The sequence below is a fragment of the Puma concolor genome, chromosome D1, assembly GCF_028749965.1.
Source record: "Puma concolor isolate L17-30 chromosome D1, mPumCon1.1.hap2, whole genome shotgun sequence".
NCBI classification, from domain to species: Eukaryota; Metazoa; Chordata; class Mammalia; order Carnivora; family Felidae; genus Puma; species Puma concolor.
Window position 1 is genome coordinate 112,759,179 of NC_141676.1, and position 22,566 is coordinate 112,781,744.

At 41.6% G+C, this 22,566-nt stretch overlaps 1 protein-coding gene and 1 long non-coding RNA gene across 3 annotated transcripts in view; one reads left to right on the top strand and one right to left on the bottom strand.

Annotated features, from left to right (window-relative positions):
* Positions 1–17,825, top strand: part of KBTBD3 (kelch repeat and BTB domain containing 3) — a 38,803-nt gene extending 20,978 nt beyond the window's left edge. For both annotated transcript variants that reach the window (XM_086679244.1, XM_086679243.1), the window contains 2 exons: positions 5,278–5,522; positions 10,202–17,825. In XM_086679244.1, coding sequence (XP_086535370.1) covers positions 5,302–5,522; positions 10,202–11,804 — 1,824 coding nt within the window. In that variant the 5' untranslated portion in view covers positions 5,278–5,301 and the 3' untranslated portion in view covers positions 11,805–17,825. The remainder of the gene's footprint in view (positions 1–5,277; positions 5,523–10,201) is intronic.
* The window catches only part of LOC147577000 (uncharacterized), a 44,919-nt gene continuing 22,599 nt past the window's right edge, over positions 247–22,566 (bottom strand). Inside the window, exon 3 of the long non-coding RNA XR_015241383.1 lies at positions 247–1,661. This is a non-coding gene — a long non-coding RNA (uncharacterized LOC147577000). The remainder of the gene's footprint in view (positions 1,662–22,566) is intronic.

A 22,566-nucleotide genomic window follows, 5' to 3' on the forward strand; every position in this document is an offset into this window, starting at 1 on the left:
GAACAGAGCTTGGGCGGGGGTGGGGGGCAGGTGGAATCAGCATATTACTTAAACTTTGGTAGTTTCCAGTGGTAATCATGGCCACATTAAAGAATTGGAAAATAGAGGTATTTTTTAATGCCCCTAAAAATATATTTTAAAGTTAATTGTATGTATAGATACACACGCACACACACATAATCACATGCAGAATGAAAGTGTTGTGTTCAGTATCTACCCACCTCCTTCCCTCCATCTCCCCCTCACTAGACGGCTTGAAGGTCAGGGTAGCAATCTCTGCTTTACATTATCCCATGTGGATCACACAGCCTTGTCAACACCTATCATCGTAAACTTTGAAAGAACTTTTACAACCAAGAAGAATCTAAGATTATAGGAGATGAGTGTGTATTTCAATCTTCAGCATCTAACCTCCTCTGTCAGAGAGATTTAAATACATACCTTTAAATGGATGAGAATTGAGAGCAGTTCCAGGGGGTGTCTAGGCGATGTGGACTGCATCTCCCAACCAATTCTGTGGTTCTCTGAGGCAGGATGAGCAGAGACCCTGCATTGCTGTTACAGATCACTGATGCACCAGCCCACTGCTAGACGTGAGAAACAGACCAGGAGATACACCTTGGTCTCACTGTGTGGCTGAGAAGATGCTTTGACCCTTTGCACAGCATTAAGTCACGTCTGTCTCTCTTATATAGATCATGCCTGCTTCTCTGCCCCGTGTACTCTTTTATGTAGTGGACGCACTCCTTGGCCTCTCCCTCCGGTGTCACGGAGGCAGTAGGAGAGGCTGGCTCAAGTCTCAAGCAGGGTTATGTCTTCTGTCCACTGATCTGGCACTTCAGAGAAACTCTTACAGTGACAGCACTTGTGTTCAACTCTTCTCTTCAGCTTAGCAATTACTAGAAAGCTGCCTCTCTCACTCTTCTCCCCACTACGTGAGGAATGTAAACCTCCTGATTAATATCAATTAAGTGATTTCCTTGGCTGTTCTGTTAAATTTTTGGTAGAAAGTACCAAATTCCACTTATCTAGCATATACTTAATGCTCAAGTATGTATTATCTTTACTCTTCTCAATAGTACAACGACTGACAGGTACAGTCTGTCCCTATTTTACAGAAGGAAAAAATGAGAATCAAAGACCAGAAGTTCCTGGCCTCAGATATTTCACAAGTCAAGTGCTGAAACAGCACGGAGCTCATCTCTCCAATTCTGAAGCCTGTTCATCCTACTGCTCACATTATATCGCAGCCCTGGGAAAATGGATGACTTTATAGTTCTTAGAAAAGGACGAAAAAATATCCATAATTTTAATAACAGAGTTTTACAAGTGGCTTAAGAGGCATGCCTTGCGAGGTGAAGAATTACTCCTGGGGTGGCAGCCCTACACAATTCTCTGTGCACCCCACTCTAACTTGGGTTATATGTTCTTTTCCATCTAAGGTCAGATATTGTTAACATTGTTAAGATTTGTAGTGTTGTGATGATTAATTACTATATCAACTTAACGGGGCCATAGGGTGCCCAGACATTTGGTCAGATATTATTGTGGGTGTTTCTGTTGAGTGAGCTTCCAGATGAAGTTAACACTTGGACAGACAGACTGGGAGAAGTAGGTTGTCCTTCCTCATGAGGGTGGGCCTCATCCAATCAGTAGAAGACCTGGATAGGACAAAATTGCTGAGTAAGACGAACCTTACCCGAGTGCTGAGTTGAGACAACCATTGCTGCCTTTGGACTCAAACTGAAAAAAGTCAGCTGTTCCCAGCTCTCCAGGCTGCCCAGCTTTCAGACTGGAGCTTACATCACCAGCTGCCCTGGGTCTCCAGAGTGCCAACCACAGATCCTGGGACCTCTATAATTTTGTGAGCCAAGTCCTTATTTTTTATAGACACACAAGTTCCAGCATGTGTGTGCATGTGTGTCTACACAAAACCAACAGGCTTGTAACCTGTAGGTTCACTGGCTCTGTTTCTCTAGAGACCTCTGACCAATACAACTGTTTTCTGCCTGCCTTTTCTTCAGAACTGATCCCAAACCTCTAATTATCTCTCTCCCTTCCTGACACCCACACTTGTTATGTCTCCCTACTTACAACTACTTTAGAACACTGCTCACTGAATTACTGCAGGTAACTTACTTCTCCAATAATACTGCCAATTCCATCCTATTACTCCCCCACTTGTACACGCACATGCTCTCTCATGCATGTGCACACGCTGTTCTTCCTTCATATACTACAGAAGCCATCCAACTGAACTTCCGTGATAAGGAAAATATTGTGCATTTCTGCTGTACAACAGAACAGCCACAAGTGTTGGTGGAGTTCTCGAGGGAAACCAGGTGGAGACATAGACGGACAGATCTGCTATAAGAAGTTGGTTTCCATGATCCTTGAGTGTGAGAAATCCCAAGATCTGCGGCCCGCAAGCTGGAGGCACAGGAGAGTCGACAGCACCGTTACCATCCATGACTCAGTTCAGAGCAGAAGCCTGAAGCTCCAACTCCTTGACATCCAGGCAGACAGACAGAATTCCTTCTTGGCCTTTTGTTCTATTCTGGGATGGACTGGATGAGTCCCATTCACATTACGGGGTGGGGGGGGGGGAGGGCGGGGCAGCCTGCTTTACTTACTGTCCCAATTAAATATGGGGCACCTGGGTGGCGCAGTCGGTTAAGCGTCCGACTTCAGCCAGGTCACGATCTCGCGGTCCGTGAGTTCGAGCCCCGCGTCAGGCTCTGGGCTGGTGGCTCGGAGCCTGGAGCCTGTTTCCGATTCTGTGTCTCCCTCTCTCTCTGCCCCTCCCCCGTTCATGCTCTATCTCTCTCTGTCCCAAAAATAAATAAAAACGTTGAAAAAAAAAAATGTTAACCTCCTCCAGAAACACCCCCACGGACACACCCACAAACACTACTTAGCCACATATCTGGACACCCCATGGCCCAGTTGTGTTGACACGTAAAAGTAACCATCACTACATATGGCTACTGATTACTTAAAATATGGCTACAGCAACTACATTTTTAATTTAATTGAATTTTAGGTAATTTACATTTAAATAGTGATACATGGCTCATGGTTACTATATTGGACAAGAGAGCAGTAGATGGCTCAGTCCTAGAGCTTTAATTGAAGTTGTAGGACCACTGGGTATATAGCTCCCACCCGGGCCTGAAACGCTTTCTCTGGGAGAACCCAGCCACCGTGACACTGCCATGCTATGAGGGAGTATAGGCTGCCCACATGGACAGAGTGCACATAGACAGACACCGTCTGTTCTAGCCATCCCATTTGAAGCATCCAGAATGGGAAAGAAGGAAGCATGTTGGACCTGTAGCCCAGTCAGGCCTTCAGATGACCTCAGCCAGAGCTCCCATCTGACTCTATGTATATGAAAGTCCCAGAGCAAGAAGCTCCAGTGAAACCCACAGAACCATGAGATACAATAAACTGTTGTCTTAAGCCACTAAGTTTAGGATGATTTGCAAAGCACTAGATAACTGGGATAAAAACATACTAAGGGAATCAATGTTCCCTATTTCTTTGGCTCCCTAGTTCTCAGGCTTCTTTTCCTTTCTGAAGACTCAGGGATCATTTCTAGTTTGCTACTAGACAAGTTTCTCTGAACGGGTAGAGAACCTGTTTCCCACTTCCTTGCTTTTTGGTGGGTAAACTTGTTTGCATAGAATTGAATCTGCAGTTTGGCAAAGTCACGGTTGTCTGGCCTTCAACTGTCTTAGATTTCCGATCGCATGTTTAAAAGGCCTTTTTTAGTGAAGTTATACTGTTTTCTGTCCTGCTTTCAAATAGGCCAACTTGGTTAAAAAAAAAAAAAGAGAGAGAGAGAGAGAGAGAGAGAACTAAATAAAATGACAAATGATGAAGGAGAAATAACAGCCAACAACGTGGAAATACAATCATAAGAGAATATTCTAAAAAGCAGTAAGCCAACAAATTAGACAATGTAGAAGCAATGGGTAAATACCTAGAAACATAGAAACTACCAAAACTGAAACAGAAGGAAATAGAAAATTTGAAAGGCCAATAACCAGCAACGAAATTGAGTCCAAAATCACAAACCTCTCAACAAACAAAAATCCGGGACCAGATGGCTTCACAGGTGAATTCTACCGAACATTTAAAGAGGAGTTAATATTCTTAAACTTTCCCAAAAAATATAATGGAAGGAAAACTTCCAAATTCATTTGTTTAGGCCACCATCACCCTGATACCAAAACCAGATAAAGATTCCACTAAAAAAGGGAACTACAGTCAATATCCCTGATGAACATGGATGCAAAAATTCTCAGTAAAATACTAGCGACTGGAATCCAACAATGCATTGAAACGAATCATTCACCACAGTCAAGTGGGATTTATTCCTGGGCTGCTGGGGTGGTTCAGTATTCACAAATCAATCAACATGATCCACCACATTAATAAAAGAAAGCACTAGAACCATTGGATCATTTTAGTAGAAGGAGAAAAAGCATTTGATGAAGTTCAACATCCATTCCTGATAAAAACCCCTCAACAAAATAGGGTTAGAGGGAACATACCTCAACATAAAGCCCATCTATGAAAACCTCACAGCTGACTGACATCATCCTCAATGGGGAAAAACTAAGAGCTTTTCCTCTGAGGTCACGAACAGGACAAGGTTGTTCCCTCTCACCGCTTGGATTCAACATAGTGCTGGAAGTCCTAGTCATAGCAATCAGACAACAAAAAGAAAAGGTATCCAAACAGGCCAACATGTATCAATGCTTGCCTTTTTGTTCCTTTCTAAAGGCCCTAACTAGTTAACACAGTGTAACACTGATCTTTTTCAATTATTTCTGTCTTGAAAGTTGAACCCCAGAAGGCTATGCTTCAAGATCGATACTTTAACATCAGCTATGCTACCAGAAGAAAAGGGATGGGAGGGCAGAGGGATGTGTTGGGTATATACCCATGTGATGGCTACTATAAAATAATACCTCTTATGTGTAACAAGACTAGTCATGTGGGGAGATCCTATATGAGCTATATATATAAATTATAAATGGTGCTATTTGACACAATTGTATGGCTTGAACTTTATGCCTCAATTTAATATAGTCTTTTATTTTCTAGTGAGCTCAATATTTATAAAAGTTCAAAAGAAATTCATGAAAACAAATGTTTAGATCAAGGTTTATTATGATCTTAGAATTTTTGTGTAATTGACATTAAACAAATTTTGGATCTGAAATTTCGTCAGGACTCTACTACATCAGTGATTGTTTTTCTTTCCAGTTCTAAGAACAATTGGAATTGGCTATGGATAATTCATATCATCTCAACCAACGAAACTCATGTAATGGACTTCCATCTGAGAAGAAAAACAACTTCCTTGTGTCTGAAGATCATGGACAGAAAATCTTAAGTGTACTACAGAATTTTAGAGAACAAAATGTCTTTTATGATTTCAAAATAATCATGAAAGATGAAACAATCCCATGTCATCGTTGTGTCTTAGCAGCATGCAGTGACTTTTTCAGGTACTGTACCTTGTCTATGACTCAGATTTTGTGTTATTACACTTATTTGTCATAACTGCTGAATTTCTCCCCTACAGGAGCATGCAGTGGTAATTTTTAATTCTTAAAAAAAAAGCTAATTATAACCTAGATTAACTAATGATTTTTGAATATAAAAATTTAAGACTACCTTTTTTAAAAACTCAGGTCTTCCCAGATCAGCATTTCCCAATGTTGTATTGGACACTGGTTCTTTGAAATGTTCGGGGGGGGGGGGGGGGAGAAACTTGTTTTGATACAGAGTCCATTTTATTTAGGGGAATTCTTGCACTGTGCCATTTAGAAAAAGAGGAAAGGATGGATAAAATATGGAAGTATAGTTCAAAGAAAACAAAGAGGCTGAGAGGAAAACGGATTTCAGTCATGTACTGTATCCAAGGATTATTCCAGGGAGAGGGGGGCTCATACAGATATTTCAAAGTTTCTCCTCTCTTTGTTTGACAAAGGGGAAAAGTACCTCCAGAAGCATTTCTGGAGAATACCCAACTTTTCTGATTCTAGGCAACCTTCTGGATAGAATTTGGTTCTGAATAGAATGTCCTAGTCATGAGCCTGTACGATTCCACTGTGGTGACAGTGGTTGTGGAGTCTGCAAGGTTAAGTGTTGGATGCATGACCTTGCTACGGTGGCAGCTGTTTCACGGTCATACCATCCCGCAAGGCCTCTTGGTCACACACAGACCTCTCTTGGTGACATCCTGGCCTCCAGCCCTCCAGTCATACTGCCATAAACTTCATCCCAGTTGTGGTATTTGCATTATATTCAGTTTTGGAAGTAATTTGTATTCAAAGTAAGCAGGCCTTAAATCTCTAGTAAATAAAATTGGTAAAAACATAGTAAGATTTAAGATGTAAATACACTCATCCTTACTTTAACTCCTGTTTTACTGACAGCATCTGATTAGACCTCACCGTTACTGCTCTGGAGCGAGTCCTCTAAAAGTTTAGTACTGATACTCCCCTGCCCCTGGGGGGTCCCCTGCTGGAGGTGGGAGCAGTGGGCCAGGGCCGCACCTGGCTCACTGGGGAAGCGCCTCTGGCCTAACTGGAGTCTGCTTCTGACCCTGTAACCTCAGCTGTTCTCCCAGTCCCACTGGAGCCCTCGCTGTCCCTATGCTCTGCCACACCCTGGTGCCACCAGTGTCCCAGCTCTCTTGTATTCCACGGGTCTTCTTCCTGGTAGCTCCATTCTGCTCCCTCCCCATCCTGCCACCTCGTCATGACAGGAAGTGATGGTATAGGGATTAAGTACTTGGCCCCTTAATACACATGCCCTCAATCTAAATCCTGGCTCTGCCACTTACCAGACATGACCTTAGGCAAGTGACTTAATCTCTTCAGGCTTTAGGTTCCTGATTTGTAAAAATTAAGACCACAAAACCAGAATCTAATTCACAGAGTCATGATGAGACTTAAATAATGTATATGTAATGATTAGGACAGTGCCCACTATAGTCAACCTATTATTATTATTGTTATTATTATTATTATTATTACTGTTTCCAAACCTAGCAAAAATGGAAAAACTCTAGTAAACACACAAGCTGATTTCCCTACAGTGTTTTCTTGTTAACAAAATAAGTTTATGTAAGCATTTCAATTGGAAGTCCTCTACTCTTCATGGAGAAATAATTTTTTTTTAATGTTTATTTATTTTTGAGAGATAGAGACAGAATGTGAGTGGGTTAGGGGCAGAGAGAGAGGGAGACACAGAACGAAGCAGGCTCCAGGCTCTGAGCTGTCAGCACAGAGCCCTACGCGGGGCTTGAACCCACGAACTGTGAGATCATGACCTGAGCCAAAGTCGGATGCTCAACCGACTAAGCCACCCAGGTGCCCCAGAAATTATTTATTAATTAAATGTATCTGCACCTAGTTTTTGGCCACAATATTTTCAGGTACTCCTAGCTTTTATGGATCTACTTTAAATTTTTAAAAAAACTGCTGTGAAAACAGAACAATATATTTTAAAATTTTTCTCCCTGCTTTGAAGTAACACAAACGGCAGTTTTATAATGACCTAGATTAGATATATTATATATAGTATTATATTGATTATATATAGCATTTTACTAAAGGAATACTAAATTTACTGTGAGTTTACTAAAGTTCATATAAAACTATTTACAAATTTAGACTGAAATTCTATCATTTACATCCTTATATGATAAGGCCACTAATTCATAATATTTGTGTTATCAAATTTACTGGATATTGGGAGGAAAAATATGAAATAGCAGGAAAGTGCATAATGCATGATAAATGCACTTTATAATGATTTTGGAAAATTAAAGTTTTTGAATGAGATGTAAAGTCATGGAGAGAAGACTGAAAAGGAATCACACATACTGTACAGCCACTTTATGATTATGGTAAATTCAAGATCGATGTTAACTGGAAACTTTCAAGCTGATGAAGAATGGAAAGATGATCTTACATATATCTTCTCAAAGAAAATGTGGAAGCTGGTGATAAAAACACACAGGATCTGATAGGAAATATTTTCTAAAAATGATAATAATAGCTAATACTTTGCATTGATTAACTCATTCCTCCTCAACTGAGCAAAGTAGATATATGTGTACCCATTTTCATCTTTTTTTTTTTTTTAATTTTTTTTTAACGTTTATTTATTTTTGAGACAGAGAGAGACAGAGCATGAACGGGGGAGGGGCAGAGAGAGACAGGGAGACACAGAATCGGAAACAGGCTTCAGGCTCTGAGCGGTCAGCACAGAGCCCGACGCGGGGCTCGAACTCACATACCGCGAGATCGTGACCTGAGCCGAAGTCGGACGCTTAACTGACTGAGCCACCCAGGTGCCCCTGTGTACCCATTTTCAGATGAAGAATTTGCAGCACAGTTAAGAAGTGCCCCCCCCCCCCAACCGAGGTCACACAGCTAATTAGTGACATAGGCCCGATACCCACCCAGGCAGCCAGATTCTAGAGGCCAGGCTCTCACTATTACCCTAACCTGATTATCCGTGTTCTCATAAGTCAGTGTAATTATCATCACAGTTTAACATTTCTGACTTGATCTACGTTATTGAAATAGTGTATAATGTGTATAGTTTTTGTAACCGTATTTTTTTGTGTATTAGAACAGTCCAGTGGGAAGTTGTTTTGTTGTCCTTCCTTTTCCTAAGGGGTGTTCCTTCCATATTTGGAAGTCTCCTCAGATTTTTCATTTGGATAATACTAGTGCTTCTTAAACAGTTTTCATTACCCTCTAGAGTGGACCTAAAAACTGATTTGGTTTAGGGGCACCTGGGGGGCTCAGTCAGTTAAGTGTCTGGCTCTTGGTTTTGGCTCAGGTCATGATCGCACAGCTCATGAGCTCAAGCCCCGCATCGGGCTTTGGCTGACAGCGCGGAGCCTGCTTGTGCTTTCTTTCTCTCTCAAAATAAATAAACATTAAAAAAAACCCAAAAAACCAAATTGTATTCCCCCCAGAGTACTTGAGCACCGAGGAGCACTGCTCACGGAGGTATCCTGGACAATTCGGTGCAGACACAAAGCAGTATTATACCAGAACCCAAACCAGTCAATCTCCACTCCTACTGAATGTCCAACTACTGGAAGTCCTTGCTTCTCTGTTGTAGCTCTTTCTCTTGAATCTCGACCTCCACTCACTGTGCTACCAACAACCGCCATAGCGAGTCTGTGTAAAAGTGAACGATTCTGGATATGATGTTAACTAACATAGGAATGGGTGGCAAGATTGGTCTTACCAAAACCAATAGTAAAATACATACGTCGTAGTCTCCTGCCCAACCATTTCCACATAATTTATATTTTAGCTTAAACTGAGTCCCTAAAGTTCCCACTTCCTCAGAGTCTATCACCTCTGCCAGGTGGGGAAAAATTACAACTCAGAAGAACTCTTGGGCTGGTCTGATTATTCAGATCTGAGGACCCCCCCCCCCCCCCATCTCTCAGTGGTTATTTCTTCACAAACTTACTTTGAGACTTTTGGTTTGGCATTTAGCTTTATGACATCACATTCTCTTTTCTCCCTAAAGTGCTGTATAAAACGTGTCTCTTTAGAGATGTGTTGTGGATTTTCCACGCAGGCAGACTCATTAGAGACATCTGATACCTCACTGTATCCCATCTTCCACGTGTGTCACTGCTGCCAAACTGAAAATTCATTTGAAAGACACTTTTAAATCCTAAACCCAGAAGCACTATCTATTTTAAATATCTGTACTTATCACCTGCAGAGCTGATACTAATTAACTCATAAAAAGAGAAATTCAGCCATCAGAGAGACCTTACCCTGATTTTATGAATGATATTTAAGAGCATTGAAATTGGCTTACAAAATATGAATCTTTTTATATATAGCCTTCTTTGGAGTAAATGCTGTACCGCAGCTGTAATGTACGTATTCTGCAGTGTGGTAGCTACGTGGTCTGTGGGTTTTAAAGATAAATGATATGGTATGTAACTGTGCTAGATATTCAAATAATTTATTAAGATGGTTTAAAAATATATTGCATAACCATAAACCTGAGATTTGTGAAACATTCTATCAACCTGAGGGTAAAGGACACGTCTTTAAGGTAACCTTGAAAAGTACCACGGAATCACATACTCCCGTTTTCCTTTTCTCCTGTGTTCTCTTTCTTTCTGCAGGGCCATGTTTGAAGTGAACATGAAAGAGCGAGACGGTGGGAGCGTCACCATCACTAATCTGTCCTCCAAAGCAGTAAAAGCGTTTCTTGACTATGCCTACACTGGGAAAACCAAGATAACGGATGATAACGTGGAAATGTTCTTCCAGTTGTCATCATTTCTTCAAGTTTCCTTCCTAGCCAAAGCTTGCAGTGACTTCTTAATAAAGAGTATTAACCTTGTCAATTGTTTACAGTTATTATCGTTGTCAGACAGCTACGGCTCTCCCCGCTTGTTTGACCACGCGCTGTACTTTGTACAGCACCACTTTTCCTTACTGTTTAAATCCAGTGATTTCCTAGAGATGAACTTCGGAGTACTGCAGAAATGTCTGGAATCCGATGAACTGAATGTCCCTGAAGAAGAGACTGTACTGAAAGTGGTCCTTAGCTGGACCAAACACAACTTAGAATCAAGGCAAAAGCATCTGCCTTACTTGATTAAAAAAGTTAGATTACATCAGTTATCCGAGGAGACCCTTCAAAACTGTCTGCTCAACGAAGAGTGTTTACTCAAAAGCACAAACTGTTTTGACATAATCATGGATGCTGTTAAGTGTGTGCAAGGTTCTGGTGGACTCTTCCCTGACGCTCGACCATCCACAACTGAAAAATACATATTTGTTCACAAAACTGAGGAAAACGGTGGAGACCAATATACCTTTTGCTACAATATAAACAGTGACTCGTGGAAAGTGCTGCCACAGTCACACCTGATTGACTTGCCAGGGTCTAGTCTGTCTAGTTACGGAGAGAAGATATTCCTGACGGGCGGGTGCAAAGGGCCGTGCTGTAGAACGGTTCGGCTTCATATCGCAGAGTCCTATCATGATGCGACTGACCAAACCTGGTGCTACTGTCCAGTGAAGAACGATTTCTTCCTGGTATCAGCTATGAAGACACCAAGAACCATGCATACATCAGTTCTGGCTCTCAACAGATTATTTGTCATAGGTGGAAAGACGAAAGGGTCTCAGGACATTAAAAGCCTCTTAGATGTCGAGTCTTACGACCCTCTTTCTAAAGAATGGATGTCTGTCAGCCCGTTACCCAGGGGCATATACTACCCTGAAGCGAGCACCTGCCAAAATGTCATTTATGTTCTTGGGTCAGAGGTAGAGATTACAGATGCCTTTAACCCGTCACTTGATTGCTTTTTCAAATACAACGTGACCACCGATCAGTGGTCTGAACTCGTAGCAGAGTTTGGGCAGTTTTTTCATGCGACACTAATCAAAGCTGTCCCAGTAAACTGCACACTGTACATATGTGACCTTTCCACCTATAAGGTTTATAGCTTTTGTCCAGATACTTGTGTCTGGAAGGGTGAAGGCTCTTTTGAATGTGCAGGCTTTAATGCAGGCGCAGTTGGAATTGAAGACAAAATTTATATCTTGGGTGGCGATTACGCACCAGATGAGATCACAGATGAAGTACAAGTCTACCACAGTGGCAGATCTGAGTGGGAGGAAGTCTCACCCATGCCACGAGCCTTAACGGAATTTTACTGCCAGGTGATTCAGTTTAATAAATACAGAGACCCATGGTTTTCTAATCATTTCTGAAAGGCGTATGTGCTTAGACATCCTAAAACTATCCCAGTTCTAGAAGCCTACCATAAATCTGTTAAGCCTAATAGCTGGTAAAAAGGTCTTTACCTCTTAGTAAAATAAAATGTACCTTCTGCTAGAGAATTACTATGAATGTATAGCATATATGACTTAGCGGTTGCTGGAAACTTAAATACAAGATACATTTACCCAAAAATTATATCGAATATAATTTAATCCTGGAGAATCCAGAATACTTAGTATTTTCATATGTAAATAAGACTCATAGGCATTGATGTCTTGATTTTGAGAGTAATTTATCCGTGAAAGACTAGTAAGAACAAATCAGTGTTCACAGATTTGTACTATTTAGAGGGGAAAAAAATCTCTGTAGGTAGTGAAAGTGAATTATTTGCACACTATATTATATGAAGTGAAAATTAAGTTAGAAAGAGGTGAGAAGCCTACCTTGTTACTACAGGTGTAAGAGTTACTGAATTCCCGTCCTTTCTGATCACTGCTTAGCTTCTTTTAACCCCTCTTCCTTTTTTCATCATCATTTTTTTTGGTCAGAAATTTTTCTAAAATGCAGTGTATTTCCCAGCCTTCTAAACTTGCGCTAAACATGGCTTGACATTTTTTACGATTCAACTCTTCATTAGGAGCATAATGTACCATGTTATAATGCCATAATGCCATTGGCAATTACTGGAATGCTTTTAAAATTGCTGGTTCTGGTAGTTCTCTGTGCTGGTTGGTTTCGATTTCTGGTGGCAGCATATCTTACTTATTTTCTGGCTGAAGCTCAGTAAATGAACATTCTTGATTTAATGACTACTTGTAAGTTACACCCCCTCTCAGTCTATCTTTACATGTAACCCACTGGGTGAAGTTTTGGGATTCTGGGATGGTAGTCCTAACAAACATTTTCTGTATCCTTGCCACATTCCAGCATAATTGAGGACGCAGCAAATCTGATCCCTAGATAAGTGTATCATTCTGTTGCATTTCTTAAATTTGTAAATATCCAAATTTGATCTGTAGTAAGAAATTTCTGTGCTTCAGTTAGTACCGTATCAGTTTTCCTTGGTGATATATCCCAACTATAAAGCACCGTGTGGGTTTACTATTTTCATAAGATATTCATAGTGGATTATTTTCTAAATTTAAAAAACTCACTAGGTTTTTGTATTGATCGCATTCGCAACCCATATCCGTTAAGATGTTTAATCACCTTTAACCCCAGTAAAGAAAGAGTAGCAATCATCCTTGCTCTCAGGTGTGAGAAGATTGCGTTGCAAAAGGCGTATGTTTCTTTCCTAAGTTTAAAAGATTGAACCATATTAGGTTTTAAAAGTGGAAATATACCTAACTGAAGGTCCTTTTATTATGCCATATAAATTTATTGTATAAGCTTCAAATGTTTTTTTCAGAATAGAACAGGATATTAGACCACATTACTCTGCAATTCCAAAATCAGAGACTATCCCTAATCAGATGACAGTTGGCTGAGAAGCATTCTGTCAAATTGGTGGTCTTCCTTCCTACCTAAGTTGGCTCTGCCGTGTGTGTGTGTGTGTGTGTGTGTGTGTGTGTGTGTGTGTGTGTGTAAGAAAAACAGAAAATTCAATGACCAGTTTTGTGTGGTCTATTTGTGGCTTTGGAAACCAATTATTTAAGAAAGACCATACCACAGTGGATGACCTATACGTGGATTGACTGAACTGTTGATTTAAGCATATATAAATAATCAAAGTATGTTTAAAATAAATAATTGTTTTCATTATTGACTCTAGGAAATGTTCATCCTTTCCAGAAAGGAAAAACTAAAGGGGCATAGAATCCCTTGCTGATCTTGTTTTATTATTCTCTCATCCTGATGTCCACCAGTCTTCTCATTGGCCATTGATGTATGGTAAAGTTTCTAGAAATATCTTTGTTATCAAGCCTAGCTCCCTCTGCATTTAATATACTTCCTAACACACAAGGCTTTCTGCCTTTTTTCTACAATTGCTGCAGTTTACTTGCTAACCATTTTCTTCTTATTGCCATCCCTTTACACCAGGGAAAAGTACTCTGTCTAGTCACAAAACCCCAGACTCTTCCTTTATTTCCTGTTCTTGATCCTTGGTGCTATCGCGGTCTGTGCTGGGCTTGGCTCCACTAATCACTGATCTTGTTCACTCTAATTTTGCGTCTTCTGTAGAGACAGCGCTTTCATTTGATCTATCTGCCGTACTGAGAAATGGTTCTCTGTGTTCCAAATCCTCAAGGAACCCAACCACAGGCACGGCACACCCAGTCAATGACCGGACTGGTCACACCTTCCTGACCCTGCCAGTCCCTGGCTTCACTGTCCGAGAACCATGTCTGTCATTCTGGCCTCACCCTCCGTTCCAGACCTCTGACAGGCAAGTCTCAGTGATCTCGCAAGTTCATTCTCAGTACCCCCAGAAAGAGCTGTTTTTCCTGTCTGTAAGCTTAGGTGAGAGGAAATAACATCCCTTTATCTATGGCCTCTTCCCTGAGTCCCTTTTTTTTCTTTAAAGTCCGCTGTCCTTTCATTATCATCCTTCAGCCAGTGTTGCATTGTAAGAGACAAAGTAATTGTGCTCATTATCCAAATTGCTTTCATTCTTGTGGAAAAATTCTGTTAAACATTTCTAAATCCTTTATCATTTGGTTTGCTCCACTACACTTGGATTATGCATGCAAAAAAAAATCTAATATTGTAACCTCTTCTACAACTGAAGGTAATTATATGGCATTATTATATATAAAAAAATTAAATTCAGCATTTAGATGAGATCAATTCAAAGTCAATGGACACTTGTGATCTGCAAACTTGATTTAAAATGTGGACCACCTTTTGTTCACCTGTTGCCTGTGAGACTGTGAAGTGTGAAGAATACTTGCATAATCACAAGTAACTCCATTCCCGTAACAGTCAGCTCTGGTTCTGGGTGGGAAAGAGGACTCTATCACAGCTGTATTCACTACATGCTACCCTTGAGGGCTAGAAACGTATTTGAGAGTGGCCACATCCTGCAACACGATTCTGTTTGTCCCAGATACCAAGAGCGGCTGAGGATGTGTGTAGTGTACCTAACTCAAGGTGTATGGTCAAAAAATCAAAGTATGGAGAAAAGCATCTATTTACAGTGTGAGATTTGGAAGCAATAAATGCAATGATTAAATATACTGCTGAACATGTAGTGTTACTTTTAAGTCCTCATTTTCAGTGTGATCGAATCCAGTATTTGGAAACTCTTTTATATTTAGAATTGAAACTAAGACCGTCTTCCAGTGGGCAGCTCTGGAGGGCACTGAAGAATCGAAAAGTGTCGAATTTACAGGGAAGCAGGTTTCCATCCAACGTAAGAAACAACTTTACTCCACAAAGCCATATTTACACGAAGACTAGTGGAACATGGCATGTGGCACAAGGTCAGCCCAATTAACTCCTATACAGGAGTGCACAACCAAAGATTTCTACGCTCTATTTACACATTTTGGCTCAACAGTTTTCTGACCTAGGACCCATGACTTCCTCCTCCAATTTATTTAGCATCTGGGCATTCTAAGTAACTTGATTCCACTGGTCCTGCGTACTCAGTTTCTACAGGACTTGAGTTTTAAACTCCATCATTTCAGGATCATTCTTGTTGGAGGGAATTTGCTCTTTGTTCCTTTTTTTTAATTACTCAGGAAAAAGTCTGTAAACGGTGCTGACATATACAGTGCACTGGTAATAGGGATTTTTCCTTCCGCCTACCAATGGTGCACATTTGTTTCACAGAGAATAGAAACTGAAAGATCAGTACCTAAAATTTTCTCCTGAATTTGTGATTTTGCTGCACATGTTGCTATATAGTTAAATGTACTGATTCTAGTTAAAGATTATGTGATTTAAAAAGTATCTTTATATCTTAAAAACCTACATGTGTTTTTAAGTCAGTTTTATTTGATGGCACTATGATGCTTCATCAGATTTAATATCTGAATAGGGAATGTGCTCACGGGATGATACTCTTACACACTTAGCAAAAGATAACTCTTCTAACTCCTAGACTCCTATTCAAACTTGAAAGTCACCTTGCAATCTGATACAGCTTCTGGCCTGGTAGAGAAGCCCCCCTAAATTCCAAAGCACCCTGACGATTTTTTTTTTCCAATTTCTAGTTCAGTTCTTTCAGGAAGAAAGAGCTCAATGCCTTCATGTTTGAAAAGTTCTGTTAGAAAGTTCTCTTTGATATTCAAAATGCTGTTGCCTCCCCGTACTAACTTCCAGCCCTTGGTCCTAGGGAGCTGTCTCCACAAGTATTTCAAATAGTAGTGGGTCTCCCCTTCCTCTAAAATCAAGGCCTCATTTTCCTTCTTGTTCAAATGCTTATTAACACCTTAAAATCTGCCACAATGGCCGGGGCTACAAGCCTTTTTCGTGCACAGTTGCCTCAGAAAACCTATTGGCAGCTCTCGCCTTGTTGGTGGGTTGAGCCTGACCAGCACCGCGGAATCTCTTGATAATTCTGGCATTGTTTATTCCCTTAACCAGCTCTCTAGCTCTTAAACATCTAAATATGAGCTGGAGCCTTGCTGGGTCTCTCTTCTTTTACCCCAACCCCTAACCCATCAACATTATCACAAACACAAATTTTCTAGGAAAGGAATTCTAAAGCCAAATTTTAATAAGTCTTTCAATCATTTGTCATTAGATAGGGTCTTCAGACTCTTAAAGACACTTCTGATAAAGACCTTAAAAAGGATGGAAAAATTAGAAATCAGAGCAGTCACATCCTTGGTGGTTACTGGGAAGACAATTTGCTCACAAATTAATAAGGACCAGCCTATGGTATGAGTCTGGCGCTTCACCGATGCTGTTGGCCCAACTGGATAGAGCCTGGTACTTCCATGAGACGACGCCGTTGTTCGATAATGCTATGTATGAATCAGGTAGCATTATTCATCCCGTTAACCTTGACAACATTCCCTGCCATAACTGTCCAATGGCTCAACAAATTATGCTGTGGGTTCCAAGGGTAACAAGGCTGCTGGGATAACTCAAGAGTACAGTTCTCGGAGTATCACGGTGTGGCGTAAGTATTTCTTTACATGCCTGTCTTCCTCATTTAGTTGGAAGTTCTTAGGAATAGGGACATATATTCGTCATTTCTGGACCTGGCAATTAGCACAGTACCTGCATATAAGTAAGACATCCAGTAAATGGACATTCTGTTGAGCCAATATATGAAGCAAAATACATTTGCTACAATTAAATTGTTACTGAGTGGGTCCCTTATAACTGTACATTTTGCAACTTATTTTCACGTACAAAGAAAATTATTTTGATTTTAGGATTTTACATGATCACGTTGTACTTTAGTTATTTATTAATGTATATGTTAATTCTTTTTGTAATATTTGATATCTTTCTCATGTTCAAAGTCTGAGAAAATTGGGTTAGATAATTTCTACCACGGCAGTTTTTGTTGGTATTTAGAAAAGTAAGAATGAAGGCCTTGTGGAGAGTCAGACTGCATTACACAGTGCCCTGCCCAGCTACGGAGAACATGTACAGTTGCATAATACGTGGGTAGTTGGTTCTTGAAAGTAAAATTATAGATTCAAAGTCATTTTTCCACATAATTTTTTAGTGCATAGGGATTACTTGTTCTCAGTGAATTTTAATTATAATGTCTAATTCTGTGTTTCCTTTCAAAGGTAATAATAGATAAGACAGTGACTGCAAATTTCCTTAGGAGACCTGCAACCCTCTGTGTCCCCCGTTAAAGCATAACAGTTTCAGAGACCTTCCCCCTTGGGGAGGTAGTGCTCCAAGCTACCGGAATACCGGACTGGCACACACGAGTAATTTTCTTCCTTTGCCTTGTAGTGGAATGTGGGCTTTGCTGTATGCTATGTGAAATAAAACCAGAAGTTTTGCTTCAGGTCCATGTGAACCGTGTTAACACGCAGTAACCCATTTCAATTCTACAAAATCATTATTAATTTATTAAAATGTATCTCAGAAAAGAACGCATTCTGTGTGTATTTATTGTTCCTGGAAATAAAAGCGGTAGATAAAGGTGGATGCTAAGGTTCTCATCTTCTTGCCACCCCCGCCCCTGATGGCCCCAAGTGGCCCTGATGAGTGTCAGGAGTACAGAGTGTGGCGGTGGAAGTTTGGGGGACTGGGGTGGGAGGGGGCATGTGAGAAGGGGCCTCTGTAGCTGGGAGAACATGACCCGCCTGTCCCTCAAGGAGGACACCCCAGTCTACAACAACAGAATACAGCCTGTGACCTCGGATGCGTCACAGGCTGCTGAGAGACGTGCGGGCCCTAAGTGAGCTAAGAGAGAAGGGACCAGAGGTCCACAAGCCACAAATGACAACAGCAGAAGCTGCACGTACAGGACCAAGTACGTGGCCACCCCTGCTTCACTGGACACGAGGACACAGCTTCCCGGAGCAGGCCTCCTCCCTGACCTCCTCAGCCCAAATGCTTGGGGGAAGCTAGTGAAGGGGTCCAAAGCCCGAGAGACCACATGGTACCATGAAAAGACACGTTAAATGTTCACACTGGACAGATCGCTCACTTCCAATCCTGGTAATCTTTCTTCATTCTGCACAGGGCCATTTTCCATCATCTCTCTGGCTTCCGTTTCCTGTGTGCTGGGCTATGGTTTACTAATGACCTCGGCTCCCGGGCCCCTCTTCTGGCCTACTATCCAGGTGGAAGCAGAGTTCCCCCTTGGAAACCCAACCCTTGAAAAGCCAATGCTGTCCCTGTCCCACAGGACTACGTAAGGCCAGCCGCAGGCTGAACTTCCGAGGCTCTGTGGCGCCCTCTGGCTAATCCTGGGTCCAGACTTCCTGCTCCAGACATTTTCTCCTTGCCTCCAATTCCCCATGTGCCTCCCCCTTCCGCAGTTTACTCCGCCCTCAGATCCGGATTCATCCCGTCATCTTTAATCCCCCTAGAGACAAAACTTAAAGTTTATTGAGAACACAAAGGTGTCCTAGGGACTTGGCCCATTGCTAGGTGTTGAGTTTGCTGCCCTCCAATTGGAGGTCTCCCCTCTTGGTCAACATTTTAACACTCAAAGGGGCCCCAGGGACATTTTGCTCTTAAGTCATGGAACAGAATAGTTAACAGTCTCAGTGTGATGTACCGGCATTTGAAGCTCTTTCCCTACATTCTGAGCCTGCTTCAATTTGCCCTTTCCCCTTCCCCACATGGGAGAAAAAAAACGAGAAAAGCCCCTCAATGACAGAATTTAATCTCCATACTTAACAGAAAATAAACTGCACAGAATATTTAAACTAGCAGTTTGTCCCCTTTCCAATCACCAAGGGTCACTTAATGCTGTGCTGCAGGCTCTCATGCACTTACAATAATTGATGCAGAATATGTTCCATCAAAAACTACTCATAGCAATTTAGCCAATGCACAGATTTTAATTGACTTGTACATACATTTTGCAAAAAAAAAAAAAAAAGAAAAAGAAGTAATCCTAAAAAATAATAGGACTATAGAGTCAAAATAATGTTTATAAAGTGCTTTGAAGGTTTTGAAACTATAAAATACTGAATTTTTAGGCAATGTGGCACTAAACCAATCTACTTAATGAAGCTTAATGAATTAAAACTACAGGCAATATTTTTAAATGCTTGTAAAAAAAACAATTTTCCAGGATAAAATTTGTTGTACTTATTAAATTTTACGATTTTAAAGACTTCTATAACGCTTGACGAAACCACAGCCAAAATAGCGAACTTAATAATATTCATGAAAAAACTTAAGAAATCTGTGGGAGCCATCTTAAAATAGAATTTAGGCATTAATATTAAACAGATCATCCTAGTATTTATAGTGTTCGATTCCACTGCACCTGATAAATATTTTTGCATTTCCTCCAAGTTCAGGGCTCGTACAGCCTGATTTTGCTGTAGCATTAATTAGTGAATCTTCCATGGGAAGCTAATTACCCTTCCCTAACCCTGACCAAAATGCATGCTGTAAAATGAGTTAAATTTTTTAATCAAGAAAAGGCTTTCCCTGTGGGATTTTCAGATTTAAAAATCCAATTAGCCTTAATGTTTTCCTTTTAGAGATTAACCACCCTTTTATGTTATGAAACATTAATTGGAATTCAAACTATTTATAGTTCTTTTTAAACAACCTTTTAACAAACCAGTAAACTTTTTCCTTCTTTTACAAATAGTATTTACCTTGTATCTATTCCTGAAGGAATAAAATGTTACCATAGTATTTTTCCATCTAACTACAGTTTGTTTCTCTTACAAGCACAAGATTACAAACTAATGTGCACTCTTATTCCCAGGAATTTTTACAAGGAAATTTATTCAATAGTTTAAAGTATCTAACTTTCTTCCATGGATATGAGAAATATTGGAGCTCTCACCAATAATTACAGTGGCAGGCAGTGTTCCTCAAACTTGCTTCCAAAAATGTATCATCTAGGGTGCCAGTTAAAGAGAATAGAATTCGGGACCTCACTCTTGGATATCTTGATTTAGTTAAGTTCTAGATTCGGGTCCTTGGAATTCATGTTTTCAGTAAGAACTGCAAATAATTCTTATCAGTGAGCAAGTCAGGAAACATACTGGGGTAGAGGTGGAGAAGCCAGTTCTCAGTTCTACGACAGAGAGTGTTTTAAAAGCTGCACAAGCTTGGGACGCCCGAGTGGCTCAGTTGGTTAAGGGTCTGACTCTTGACTTCGACTCAGGTCATGATCTCTTGGTCATGATCTCCAGGTCGTGAGACTGAGCCCCGCATCCAGGCCTGCGTCAGGCTCCGCGCTGAGGGTGGAGCCTGCTTGGGATTCTCTCTCTCTCTCTCTCTCTCTCTCTCTCTCTCTCCCTCTCCCCTTGTCTCCCCCGCTGCCCCCCTCCCTCACTTATGCTGTCTCTAAAATTAAATAAATAAATAAGTAAAAGCTGCTTAAGCTTGACAAAGTTACTTAAACATTCTGTGCCCGTTTCTTCGTCAGTAAAACTAGGATACCAGTACCTCCCACAAAATGTTGTTGCGATAATTACCTAAAACAATGCCTGTGACGTGACTGACACAGTGCTTGCGAATGGGAAATGTTCAATAAACGTCTGGTCTCCTTCTTCTCTTTTTTCTTGCTTCATTTCAGCAGAACACATTCCCCTAACTGTTCACTGTGGTACTGCACTCTGACATTCTACAATTAGAGATAAAATCTTAAATCTGAAAAGTACCACTTACATCGGCACAAGGAATGGATGGGGCGACACACGGTTTACCTTTGACTTGGCCCTAAACATTCCCTCTTGGTTCAACCATGAGCTTCTCATTGACTGACTGATGCAGCCAACAGGCACTTCGTGTGCCGCCTCTGTGCATCACCAGTCATCACCCTATTGGGCTTGGGGGGTGATGAAGAGCCAGAAAGTCACGTGTGTTCCCTGTTCTCCTTGAACTCACCGAGCGTCCTCCTACTTCTACCAATTTTTCCAGATTTGACTTTTGGCCCCGTTTTCGTTTTCCTCTCTCCTCTTCTCCCTTCTCTCTCCCTCCCTCTGTCGTCAGCCTTAGTGAGTTCCTTGGCTTCCACATTGCCCTGCGCACATGAGAATTCCCTTTTGCTCCCAGACCCAGCGCAGTCAAGTTCAGCCCTGGCTCCTGCACCTGAGGCCAGACGGAGGATGAAGCCCACTCCCCTGCACACGCATGAGCAGAGGGCCAGACAGCCCAGACCACAGAGCCCTAGGAGGGGCATCAAATGGGTGAGGGCTCCCAGCAGTCCACAAGGGATCTCAAATCTAATATTTTATTTGCACAAAATGCAACATAGAAAAATGTGTAAATCTTTGGACAAACAAAATTCAAAATTTTGTCAATACTCTCCTACCCTGGGATATGCATCCAGCCCTCTCTAACGTGTCACAGATCATGCTCAGTACAACTTTAATATGTTTTCACCATTTCTCATCTGTCCCCCAAGTATGCATCTTCACCAAAATAACAGAAACTGTGCAGAGGTCGGCGATGGGCATCTGGAAATACAGCACGAGCACGGCCCGTCAGGAAAAATTCCACTCAGGTACGATGATGCCTCTCAACAATTTATGAGCCCTCCTCGACCCCTCCTTGATCCCGCAGCTGTAATTAAAGCAGCATGGAGGCAGTAAAGAAAACCAGAGGTGAGGGGTATCAACTCCACCTGATGAGGACACCAGGGTCTACACCTGTAGAGCCAGCACCTCAGTGGGCAGGAAGGGCCGAGGGCTCAGCACCAGGGATTCTCCGGGGGGGGGGGGGGGGGGGGGTGTGGATCTGACCAGTGGCCGTGCAAACCATCCTTCCTCATCCTGCCTTCTTGGCCATCCCTCTGGCCCTAAGGGGGTACAGGGGAACATACAGCCAGGGGTTATGACACCTATGTCTTTGAAGGAAAGGAGACTATCCTGTGGGGAGCAGGAGGAAGCTGGACTCACATGTTCTGTTGGGTCCAGAGGAAGAGACCCTCATATCCAAGTGGGAGCAGGGGCGGGGGGGCACAATCCTTGTTCTACCTCGTTTCCCGACGGTTCCACAGGGACCTTGCGGGGCAGGAAGAGCGTGATGCTTACTTAATGAAAATGGCTTCTTCTTGCCCCTTCTCCTTGGAGCACCTTCCTTCCTTCAGCTGGGCCTAGGGGCCCAGAGCTCTGCTGCACAACAAAACTTCAGGATTTGATGGAAACATACACAGCATGAAGGGGTCACCTCGAACATGCCCCCTCA